General features: G+C 39.1%; 1 protein-coding gene across 1 annotated transcript; it reads right to left on the minus strand.

Annotated features, from left to right (window-relative positions):
* Nucleotides 1–297: 297 nt before the first annotated feature.
* LOC111846223 (polyunsaturated fatty acid 5-lipoxygenase-like) lies at nucleotides 298–12,693 on the minus strand. Its single transcript, XM_072711682.1, has 16 exons — nucleotides 12,593–12,693; nucleotides 12,144–12,185; nucleotides 11,481–11,540; nucleotides 6,468–6,558; nucleotides 6,240–6,272; nucleotides 5,911–6,030; nucleotides 5,634–5,734; nucleotides 4,977–5,128; nucleotides 4,627–4,767; nucleotides 4,331–4,534; nucleotides 3,398–3,484; nucleotides 2,941–3,110; nucleotides 2,625–2,740; nucleotides 2,380–2,480; nucleotides 2,102–2,272; nucleotides 298–1,547 (listed from the first exon to the last, which is right to left on the minus strand). Exons 1-16 carry the CDS (start codon nucleotides 12,642–12,644, stop codon nucleotides 1,368–1,370), a joined length of 1,821 nt encoding a protein of 606 aa, XP_072567783.1. The 5' UTR covers nucleotides 12,645–12,693; the 3' UTR covers nucleotides 298–1,367.
* Nucleotides 12,694–13,312: the final 619 nt, after the last annotated feature.

The following is a 13,312-nucleotide window of genomic DNA, read 5'->3' on the forward strand; positions in this document are numbered from 1 at the left end:
ATCTCTCCCCCCTTTCAGACTTAGGTTGTTCATTTCCGGTCTTTTTCAGCTGAAAGTGGCATTACTGCTGCTGTGTGTCTGGACTTGAAGCATAATTTGTGTAAAATAGCTTTCAATACAGGATCTATTAAATCATTCTTTTATTTAGCCCTGGTGAGTTTTTGTGTCTGAAGGGTGTGATTTCGGGCTGTAGGAGCGAAAAGCCGTCACCTGTCATGGTTAATGGACACACTTGTGGGACAACTGAGGTACAGAGATACAGAGCTGGAGATCCCTCACAAAAGCAGTAGATCAGGGTTCAAATAAATTTTTAATCACATTTCACACAGATCTATATTCTGACAATAAAAACAGCAGAAATGGTGCAACTGATAATTATCCCAAATCTGGACAATCTAGTCCGTTAATTTGTAAGTCATTAAAAATTAGTGGAATTTTCCATTGTAACATGTTTACAAGCCAAATCCTCCTGAGACCCAAGGAAAAAAGCGTCCTTCAATTGTAGGTTATTTGTCTTTGGAGGAAATAAGACATCTTACAATTTAGATTTTTTCAAATTTATTCTTATTTTAATTTCACAGCATGTCCTCTTTAGTGCACAACAAGAATAAATACGTTTCCCAACATTAATGAAAAAATAAATGCAAAAATACAATGTCCACTACAATGGACATAAATGAATAGGTCGAGTCTCAGGAGGATATTGTCAGGGGACAGAGAATTTAACATGTATATTGGGGGGGGGGGGGGGGCTGGTCACTGGTGGTGCTTCTCATATATTTTTTATATACGGTCAGACCCCCCATATTTGCTCGTAGAACCTCCACCCCTTTGTCCCCCAGGTGTTTCATTTATCAATACAAATCCAATACCAATGTCTTAATAGCCATTTATTGACCAAATTCTATATGGAATCTTTATGAGTAATATGTTGAATTAGTATGCCCCCTAGTGGAATATCACAAAATGACACGTATTCCATGCCAACTGATTACTGTATGTGAGATTCTGGTTTCAGGCAAAATCAAAAAAAAATGTAAAGACATTAGGAATTAAAATGAAAGAAGCCCCCATTATCATTGGTGTGATACACCAAAGGAATGGAAGCTGAAATCGCCTGCAGCCTTATGGACATGCAGCACAATACAGACTAAATATAGGGTTAGGAAAAGACCAAACGCCCTGGATTACAGTGTTACATGGGATGGGATTAAGCAAAGTATCACCCAAACACCAGCTATGAGCTTTGCGCTAACTTTCAACTCTAAATTAATAGCATCTATTACCTACCAATCAGAAACAAGAATGTGAGTAATGTTAGCAAATCAAGGTAAAGGACATTATATTCTGGGTCGCGACCCAATCTTTCAGATGGCGACGCTGTTTTCAATTCCAGCGGGGTGCAGATACTCGTACGGGAAGGGCTGCTCCTCTGACCGCTCCTTAATTGCTGTCCCAATTGCCTTTAGCCATTTATGGAATTTCTTGATCGCATCCCTCAGACGTGGGTCGTTGGATACTTCATTTGCGTACGTTCCCAGGGAAACCTGTGGGGGCAGCAGAGAGCTGACTGATTTAAATACAGTGGTACCTTGCAACACAAACTTAATTCATTCCACAAGGCTGGGTGAGTTGCGATTTGGTCGAGATCCAAGTCAAATTTCTCCATGAGAAATTATGTAAATGAATCTATTCCATTCCAGACTCTCTACTTAAACTCATCTACCTACCTAATGATAAAAAGCATTAACAATCAATAAAACTAATACACAAATGAAAAAGCACACATACAAAAGCAATAAACACTAAATAAATGACAGTTCCAAATGACAGCGAGAGCAGACACTTAAAAAGGAAATTATAGCAAAACTTAAGTCCTAAAGTTACTCTAACTACTTTCCTCTTTGATTTGCTGCTATCACTGACTTTCTTAGGGGCCATGATTACTGTATCACTAAATGTACTGCAGATAAAGTAACAAACATTCATACTGAATACAGAAACCCCAGTGAAATGTGGGGTTTTTCTCAAGTCTAACGAAAGGTTACAGATGCAGATATGTGTCACAATAATCAGCAAATTCAAACAGCTGAACACTTACAAAGTCTTCGGAGACCTGACTGAGGAACCGGGACACAGCCATGGCTTTCAGGGTGAACGCCAAGCCAGGCAGAGTGTTGACAATGTATTGCTCATCCACCAGATCCTTGCGCTTTGGTGGGGGCTGCCTCATCGTTGTGGGACCGTTTGGCATCCAGGCGTAAGTATCATACTGTTGGGAGGGTAAAGTATTCGGTGTAACTTTGATACAGATTTAATAAAAAAGATCTTTTCATTCATGGATCTTATCATCCATGGCTATAGTTATCAGCATGTCACCTGTCCATGGTTGACAGCGGCGTGCTGAGCTGAACAGGTGAACATCACCATGCTCAGGTATCTGACCGCTTCCGCTTTGGTCTCCACCCTTTGCGGTAAATCTAATTAAATACAAGGAAAACGCCTTCCATTGATTTCTGCAATTCTTAAAAAAACTCATGATGCTTTGTTTGTGGTTCATGATATAAATACATACTTGACCTAGATGGATAAGCACGAGATATTTTGATTATTAACCACGTTACCTGTTTTCCCCTGAAGTCCATAACGGTAAGTATAGGAAAAGAAGTTCTGAAGTTCAGTGTCCCTTAAAATATCGTGATCGTCTTTGTAGTACATATCAATGACCTGCTGAAGGAATCTAAAACAAACAGTAACAGCATTAATTCACAATAAGCCATGATACTTTTATCACTTAAAACCTGTTATACAAAGTGTGATGCCAGAAAACATCTGGCTAATGTGCGAAAGTGGCCTGTCCTTCCCAAGGTCCCTGACAGAGTGGTGATTGGATGGATGGGTTACAACACACAGCCAATGAAAGCAAAGAAAACTCCTTACTTAGATATTGCACCCCAGATAGCTAGGGCATCTTCCCCATAGTAATAGTGCATCAGATTCTGCACTCCACGGCTCTCCAGGTTGTCAGGCAGACAGAGGCTCTTGTAGGTTACCTGGCTGAAGGCTCTCTGCAACAGCTCATACTGGACGTCCTTGCCCAAGGCTGTGTACTATGAGGGAAAATGACAGTGTAAGATGTACTGAGTTTTCAGGCTGTTGTTGCATTATGTTAAATGCAATGATGCTTTATTTCCCATTTGGGAAATAAATGGAATTCTTTCCCAAATGGAATTCTTCGGTGTTCACATATGCCATCTTCTCCCCTTTTCGAGCATGCTCTGCGGTTAAGGGCCTGGCCTAATGACCCAATGGCAACTCACCCCTCTGTGAGTTACTGCATATTAAGCTGAGAACCTAACAGATAATATTCAAACCAGTATATAACAAGTCCACTAACCTTCATAAAGAAGCCCGTGTTGTTGAGGAGTGCAGCTCTGGCAGCTACGTTGATTGGTGTCGTGTATCTCCCTGTGGCTGCAAAGATCTGATTGTGGACAATACAGTATTGAAGGGTCTTAAATTCTCTAGTGTTGGGCAGCAAAACTGAGCAAATTAAATGTTACCAGTAGGTCATTTCACTGTTTCAGCATTTAAACACGATCAATTATAGTGTGACAGTAGGTCTGATTGTCAGTCTAAATGCTGCTTGCCTCTCTTCATTGGCTCCCTCTAGGAACTCGCATCAAGATCAAATCCTTGGTGCTGGCTTATAGGTCCATCAATAGTCAAGCACCCATCTCCATTCCCATCTCACCCCCTTCGATCAGCAAACCAATGCCGTTTGGAGCTCCCTCCACTATGTGAGAAGTGTTACTCCAGACGGTTCACTAGGGTGGTTCCCAGTTGGTGGAAAGAGCTGCTGAACCACATCCAGTCATCACATTCCCTCTCCAGCTACAGGAAACACCTCAAGACCAATTTGTACTAGAACCACCTCTACTAGCCTGGAACCTCTCCATGTTCCCCGAATGCTTGTTATGTTGTACTTTTTGCTCATTGAATAGTAGTCATATTAAGTTATTGGTTTGTAAGAAGTAGTTGTGTAGCTCCTGCTCTGATCCTGCTTACACTTGTACCTGGGCATTCATTGGAAGGTCAGCCTTGCTGCCCTTATGCCTACTCAGCTTGACAGCATGTACGTTTGAAATGTGCTTTGTGTAATGACTCACTTGTACGCTGTTTTGGACAAAACTGTCTGCTAAATAATAATAATAATAATAATAATAATAATAATAATAATAAATTTTAAATAAAAAACTCCTCTTGACTGAGTCCCATGTCCTTTGACGTTGCTCACTCATAAAAAATAAAAATAAAAAAGAAACTGTACCCTCAGGATTGGGTGGTGATCATGCAGTGACGTGAAGATGCTGAAGAAGAAGACCTCAGCCAGCAGATGTGTCCTCAGAAAGTGGGAGATCAGCTGGTGCAGGTAGAAATCAGAGTTACGGACCCAGATCTTTGCCAGTAGCCAGGCCTCAGGCTTGTCGTTTGGAGTGAAGATGGGGTTCTCTTTACCGGGCTCCTGTTTCAACTGGAGAAGTACAGAAAACAGGCATCAGAAGCACTGTTCAGCACATTACACAAACACACTGCTAGATGGTGTTGCTATGGATACTGCAGTACCTGGATGGCGATGGGCATCAATCCCTTGTCCTTCTCCTGAAGAAGCACGATTGGTGCAGCCAAATGCTGCTGATGGCCATCAATGACGGCCTCTTTGACATCATCAAGCAGCTTATAATCAACCATATAAATCTTCCCATTCTAAGCAAACAAGACCAAAAATATTCGTTATAGTAACACGTCCAACTCCTACCTTAACTTTAAAAATTGGTTAAGAGATTCACCCTATTTTTAAACTTAAGTTTCATCCTAATATAAACAACCAACATGAATATGATTTATTCTTGTGAAGATGCATCACATTTAAATGCATCACATTCAACATAAATGCCTTCATTTGAAGGTCCCACCTGGATGAGCTCTTTGATGTTAGGATACACTTTTATTATCCCTGGAATTTTCTCTGGGATTTCAGTGCACTTCTCTATCATTCCTGGGTTACATCCATTAAGAAACTGGCTCCCAAAAAAGGCATCATCCTTCCAGTTCTCAGAGATGTACACTAGGAGAAAGACACAGGTGCTTAAGGCATGAGGACCCTACACCCTTCAGCAGAGCGTAAGGCTGAGGGTCACAAAGTCATTAGGTGCTTTCACACCACAGGAAAAAATTTTCTGGAACCAGAACCTTTATTAAAGAACCAGGGACTTCATTTTAATAAATTAAGTCCCTAGTTCCCTTGACTTTGCCCTGACCTGGAAATACTATGTTGACAGGGTATATGATTAGAGCCTTTCCCCTTTCTCAGGGCTCATTTGGGCTTATTAATTTTCTGGACAAATTGAAGTTGGTGACCCTGTGTAACTGAAGTGAACCAGTCTTTACTCCACTCTGTTTCTAGTCTGTCAGAGGATTCTGTTCACCAATCTTCTTCATTTCAGTCCTTGAATTTTGTATCAAACTCAATCTAATAATGATATATCTTTGTTCCCCAAGTCTGGAGGAGCAATATTTTTAAATACTACAAAAATGATGATGCCTTAAATTTACCATAAAACTTGACCTACCTGCTCTTTTACTTGGAAATAAAAACACTCTTTTGATGTCATCAATCTTACTCCATGTGCGGCCAAAATTACTAAGTCTTCTTAGCAAAGTCTGAATGGTCCTTTAGCAAAGAGAAGAGAATATTACCATGGCAGCTAACATGCCAAAAGGGGACAGAAGTGGAATGTTAAAAACACAGATTCTTTTTGAGATAAATAATACCATACTGTCACAGGCAACTGACAATGTCTGATTAGGACAGTTTTGTATACTGCAATTTGTAAACTCAGCACTTACACAGCCATGAAATTTTTGAATAGTGTCAGATGTTTGAGGGGGCCAAACCACAAGTTCTCTCTTAGCATAGGGAACTGGCCTTCAGCCACATAGCTTGGAAGGTCACTTGTGTGGACTGGGCTGTGAAGAGTGGAAATCGGCTCAATTAACTGAAATTTATACCGTAAAATTATACCCTCTATTTCACTACATACTTTCTATGAATATACAACATTCATTATGGTTTTTACAGGGAGTTATATTTTCCAGTGATATCTTAAAATATACATATATACAAAAACAAAAAAGCAAATAAACCAACAAAATGAAGCACAGCAAGAAATACTCACTTTAGTTTTCTGAACATTTTTTCCACAAATATGCTGAAAAATAAAAATTAGATTAAACTGGTAAAATACAACGATGAAACCAGTTCCAACTGGAAACTTTTGATAATGCAACGATTTTGAAGCAACCAGGGTGAGTTAAGTGTGTCTCTGTCGTTTGCATTGATTTTCCACTTTGCGGGGTGATGTGAAGGAGCAGAGCTGTAGGAAAATGCAGCCACATCCACTTACATAAGAAAACGGATCAGACCATTGAATGGGTTCCATCGGCTCTTGTTTTGGCTGTACTGAGGAGATGCGGTTGGATTGGGCGCATTACGACCTGAGTGAAGAACACAGGAAATTATAGGGGCTTATTAAAATTCATGAAAGAGCCAAAACACAGGACTAAGATCCATCATCTCCCACTGTGCACAGATTCATGTGCTTCACATGTATTACGTTGCTGTTGCGGGAACTCAGGCCGCTCCAGGTATGAAATGCGGTTAACCATGATTGTACTCTTCACTTGATCATATGTCATCTCAATTGCTAATGCTATGTAATCAGAATAATTAGACATTAATTGAAACAGGGAATCGCTGAAAAAGTATCTGCTTATGACAACTATGCTAAACAGGATCTAAATAAAATTTTCCCTATGTCATGAAGCCACAAAGAATGCATGATTCTGCGCAAGTTACTCAGTTGGGGTCGACAACTCTTCTTATAGTTAATTGATTATCTTTTGATTAATCAGGAATTCACATTTCATTGGTTAGTCTACAAATAATTTAATACATCCCTAACACACCCTCAATCCACATATACATTGCTGATTGGTTCTCCTGCCTTAGACATCAGGGCCCAGTGTCCCGAAACCTTCTTAGCGCTATGTCATTTGTCAGTTCTACCTTATGTTTTACGAAACAGTCTTAGTTTAAGAGAATTAAGATATTCTTTCATAAGGTTGAACTGAGCCTCTTTAACTGTCTCTTATCGCTGTTGTCGGCTCATACTGCTCAGGTTTCGTCCTTGCACTCAATGCACAGTAAATTGGACTAAGCAATTTCATAATGAAAGGAACACGGTGTTCATTATGTATTTATTTATTAATTGGGAAGGGGAGGGGGTTCTTTCGATATTGGGGTGGACGCGTTCCCCCAATTTCCGATGCCCCAGGAATGCACACACCTCTGTAAATGTGCCAAAGTCACAATATAGCAAAACTTTGACAGTGCAGTTAATTTACATGCAAGTCTAATATATTTTCCCCAAAAATGCACCCTGGAATAGTCCTTAGTAGTCAACACTGAAGCGCATAGGACATTCTATATTTAGACAGTAACGCGACTTAAAAATAAAATGGTGATACTACAATCTCGGAAGGTGGGTTTGTGCACCCAATCGGCAAAAATCATATTTACGATTAGATTCATGTTGTTTATTTTGTATTTTATTTTTAGGTTCTCCCCAGTTCCAATATTTCAAAGCATTCCTGTAGCATTATATTTATAAACACCACTTCCTCTGCAGCAGTCAAGCAATTTCTGCATGGAGGGAATAATCAATTCTTAAGCCACCAATGTCAACCAACCAGGTGTTCCGGCACTTAAGGTCGCACTTAAGAAGCTCTCCCTTGACCAATCTGATAAGATATTGTTTGAGAAACTTGCATAGAAAAACAAATACCTTTCGTAAGATAACTCTAAAGATATTTCTTAAGATGCTAAAAGCGACCGTTATCGAGAATTCGGGCCCAGCTCAGTGTCCACGCAGGCATCAACTAAGTGTCCACCCAAGTCCAAACCCACGAGTCCCTGATGACCACAGATCAATATTTCTGTTAACCCATGATGGTTATTTCTCTTTTGTCATGGTACCCCAAGAACTTAACAACAAGCCCAGTTCCCTTCCTTCACTAAAACTTATATTTCCAGCCATGGGCGTCGTTAGGCCTATTTAAGGTGAGCTTCAGCCCCCCCCCTAAGTGATGGGCGGTAGCACTGCTACATGTAGCGAAGCTATTAGTTTAACTACATTTTCTATAGTAGCTTGCCTGTAGCGTCGCTGATTTCTGAAACAAATAACTTTCCAGTAGTTATGTTATTTTTTTGATCAAGTAGCGACGTAACGTCCACAAAAGCTACAATTTCCAGGACATGTCTGAGAAAAGCAGAGGTTTCCTCTGCAGTATGATTTTGAAATGCAACAATCAGACAGAAATAAAGCATCTTCATGCGCAACCTTGTACTCTGCTTCTACTGCCTGTCTATCGAAACACGCATGCGTATGGCAGCGTCAGGAGATCGATACTTCAGTTTCAATTTCTGTCCTGAATGAACTGCGGCTGTCTGTGTAAGCGATGCTGCTCACGTGACTCAGCGGCGCCAGACAAGCAAATAGGCTCATTTGCGCGTGCACACAAACAAAAGTAAATGAATATTTACTAGGGCTATCAAAATTAACGGGTTAACGAAGATTAATCCATCATCATGATTAATCTGATTAAATTTTTTAATGCAATTAACCCATCTGCAGCGCAGAATGACTCAAAATCCCTGAAATGTCTCTGTCAACCAGGAGTTTTGAAGCCGGAAGTAACGACACGCGCGCTCCCGTTTCTCGGAGATCGGAGATACCAAAACTGCCTGAAATGGGTTGACAGAGACATTTCAGGGTTTTTGAGTCATTCTGCGCCACAGATAGGTTAATTGCGTAAAAAAATTTAATCAGATTAATCATGATGATGGATTAATCCGCGTTAACCCATTAATTTTGACAGCCCTAATATTTACAATAAAGCATTGAACTAGTGGGCCGCCGAACCATTCTCGCAACAATTAAACAGCAGAGATAGTTCAGGGTTTAATCACCAGATGGCGTTTATTACACCCGTATTACTGCAACCCACACACTCGCACTGCCACCCATGCACGTCGCCCCGTTTACTCCTCACACACACAGTGGGCGCACACACGCACAACAATAAACATTAACGATTACACATGACCATAACACACACCACATTTATAATGACACAAGAGGATTACTGAGAACTATTTACAAGCTGGCATAAGTCCAACATGCTGCGCTGCCCACCGGTACCTCCGCGCTACAGTATTTACTTGTATAACTTTGCGCAAATTCTGTCCTGGGTTTTAACTAATTAATAAATTAAAAACGCTTAAAAATAATGAAAATGAATCTAGCTTTAGCAATTTGATGATGCATCCACCTTAATTATTAAAAAGTATAGATACAACACAGGTGTCTCCTCCCCTTCCATCCCATTCCCTCAGCACTAAAACACGTAATTCAGGACTTTGATTCTTATTTCAGTTTGGACCAGTTCATTTGCTATTGTCCCAGTGATCACTCTCTGAGCCATGCTTATTAATCATAGTGTTGCATGTCGTCCGTAAACACAATTTAACACTCTTCTTAAACAAAAAGTTCATTTGTAACTACAATCGACTTGTTTAACTGGGGTCTGAAGTTCTCTTGTTTAGGGAGGCCCTGAGGAAATAAGATGACTTAATATGGTTTTTCTTTTCCCTAGAAATTTGAAATTGATTGGTTTAAACCTATAGCCATGTCTTGCCCATCGAACACTAAACAGTAGCTTTCATTTGGTACTAAATAGTTTGTTTACTAGAGTACCGATTTACCTAGTAGTAGGCCAATAACTTTTTATTTATTCCCAGAAGTAAGCTTTTATTTAAGTCTCGATGCTTCACATAACGCAATGTCTACACTGTTAAATCATGGGTTGTTCTTTAATAAATGTCTTAAGCAGTGTATCTGACTGTCATTTCGCACTGATCTGGTATTAGGTTGGTATAACGTGAAGTAGCTTCTGATGTAGTAAGCTACTTTTGCCATATTTGTGTAACTTAACTTGCTATATTTCTATGGGTGGTAGCTTTAGTGTAGTAAAGTTTAATTTAATGTTGAGTAACTGATAGCTTAGCTCACTACACTTTACAAGTAGCTTGCCCAACACTGCTATTTTTTAATTATATATCCATACATTTCATAAAAGACATCACTGAGCGCAGGTATGCACTTAAATAGAAGCAAGACTACGAATTGAAATTAAAAATAAATACTGTAAGTCTAGCTATCATTATTTAATTCAAATTATGTACCGGCTGTTTAAGCTGCTATAGGTATGTACAACAGCAAAAACAGGGACACTTACCTCTCCAACATGTAGGCTGTTAAAAACTCATGGACTCATTTAGACTGTAATTTTAAAAAAAAAGGTAGACATCCTAAGGACTAAGGAAACCAAAGGCAGGAAATCTTCCAGAGAAGCCAGTGAAATAAAGTGAGCCAGATAACAGCATAATTGCTGTACATGAGATAATAAAATTAAAGAAGCCTGTTTAGGTTTGATGAAAAATTCAGCCCTCTATACGCGCGAATTCCTGCCTACAACCCTGGGGGCTAAGCCCCCCTTGTCTTTCAATCCTAGTGACGTCCCTGTTTCCAGCATAAAATGAATCAAATGTCAAACTAAAGGATTAAATGGGAAAAACAGAATATTTTTTTTAGAAAAACTTACTAACAGAAGAACCTCTACTTAAAACACTAAACTACTAATATATACCACTAAGGAATACACCAGATTTAAAATTTTTCTCTCAAACTAAAAAAATTCTTGCCAGTTAGCCAATTTAGTTAAAACAAATAAACTTTATGTACCTACAGAAGCCAAGAAAATATATAAATCATTATTATTTTTTTCACAATTTTCTTATGATAACAGGAAAATTTCTTCAAGATCTGGAGAAAACTGATGTTTTTTTTTCCATTATAATGGCTGATGGGGAAGGATTGGTTACAAAAAAGGTTCTACTTCGATTGTGTGGAAATGTTTCGGATTTACAAAATCCAAAAGTGACCAATTTACTTTGATTTGCAAACTTTTCAAATATATCATTTGTAACACAGGTGGCACAACCAATGTTTTTAACCACCTGACAACACTCAGAATAGAATATTATGTCAGAATATGCACACATATTATTATACTCCTACCAGCAGTGTTTATTGTAAGGATAGAACTGCTGTTTAAGTGGTTAAATGGTTAATTAACATTACTACATACATTCCAATGGGGTTGGTTTGTACACAAAAAACATAATCTCTCTTGTGGATGGTGATTCTAACCAAAAGTATAGTGATATGACTGTGTTTTGGCCAATTAACTACCCCTAATCCCAGCACACCCAAGATGATAGCTAGAAAGTCACTTACCTTGCATTTTATTCACCAATTTGCTCCTCTTCTCTGAACTTAGCGCTGAAATAATTCCACCTAAGATACAATAAGCTTGGAATGAATTCAACTGATGTACTTTCTGTGTAATAGTGTTTAAACTGACATGTGATATTTTTATCCAAACATAAACAATATATTATTAACAATTGGATGCACTGTATTGGAGCAGAGTCTCAGTCACTATAATTTGGTGGAAGGACACTATATCATTTACATTCTCAGAGTAAAGCATGTATTTTATGTGTTTTTATGCAGGACCAGAGGTGTTTTTCTCCTGCTGTCAGGCTCTGGAGCTCTGTGGCTTGTATCATGAAACAGGATTTCTTGCTTAGCTGGATAACTTGTTGGATTTAAAGTACCGCAGTTTAAACAGACTTTTGTTCACTTACAATGAGCCCAAACTACCTAAAATCCAACAAGTTATCTGACTAAGCAAGAAATCCTCCTTTGTGATACAGACCCCTGGACTCCACAACTGTACAGAAAAATAAGCTCCTGGAAACAGAATCCATCACAGATGAATAGAGAAACCTGTAAATGCTGAAAAGGTTGGGGATAAAGGCTGCAAATTTTATAGGTGTAGTTGGAAATATCACAATTGTTGTATGATCTTACAGACGTAAACAATATTGGACTTACTGGAATGAGGTTTGGCCAGTGACATGAGGGAGAAGGTGTTTGCTGAAAAGAAGATGGTTTATCAGAACTTAGAAAACCTCTTTACTGAATGACAAGCACTGGTCATAATAAGCTATAAAGATGAAACATACAAGTCAAAGGTCAGATAACTGACCACAGGGAAGACAGAACAATACAAAATGCATTAGAAACTGAAACATTTTACTATTGATCTATTATTTTACAATATTTCTGCTTTGATCTAATATTCTCATATTGATGGTAATACCAACACAAAGCGATGGAAGCTTTTGAAGTTAAAAGCATCTTTTACTGGACTCAGCCAGTAAAAAAAACAAAACAAAAAAAAAAAACAAACAAAGTTCTAAAATGAAAACCTGGATTTCCATACAAAGGAAGTGAGGTGGGGGGGCAGCATGGTGGTGCAGTGGTTAGCACTGCTGTCTTACAGCAAGAAGGTCCTGGGTTCAATCCTGGGTCCTTCCTGTGTGGAGTTTGCATGCTTTCCACATGTTCGTGTGGGTTTCTGTCAGGTGCTACAGTTTCCTGGTTTCCTTGCAGGCCTCTTTGTAATGGTGTGCCTCTGATTTTGCGTAGGTTCCGGGGATTGGCTCCAGTCCCCCCCACGACCCTAGTTGAGCCTAAGTGATTATGGTGATGGATGGAAGGGATGTGTAGTTTTGGGTGTTGATGAGGGTTAAGACAATATAGTGTGTGTGTGTGTGTGTGTGAGAGAGAGAGAGACAGCAAGAGAGACAATGAATTTATGTATCTATAAATAATATTTTCTATATTTGCTAGTATTGCTGGATCTGTACTGAACATGTATAGTTTTTTGTCATTATTCCCTAAACAACAGAGTACCCCCCCTTGGATACTGAGGGAAATGTTTTTATGCATAAACTAAGACTGTGGTGTGTTTCAACAACATAGTGTACACTTCAGTGTTTAAACTTACTGGAAGGAGGAGGAGGTGGAGGAGGTGGTGAAATAGAGGGATATATGTCTTGAAAAAAAAATGAAATCCATTAGAAAGTGACAGATATTTTAGTCAAAAAAACAGAGAACCATATTTATCAAAGCCATGTCTCACCATCCATACAAAATTTGCCACACCAACACAAACGTGACTGCAGAGTTAAACTTACCGAAATGAGAACTCCAGTCAG

The sequence above is a fragment of the Paramormyrops kingsleyae genome, chromosome 4 (genome assembly GCF_048594095.1).
Source record: "Paramormyrops kingsleyae isolate MSU_618 chromosome 4, PKINGS_0.4, whole genome shotgun sequence".
NCBI classification, from domain to species: Eukaryota; Metazoa; Chordata; class Actinopteri; order Osteoglossiformes; family Mormyridae; genus Paramormyrops; species Paramormyrops kingsleyae.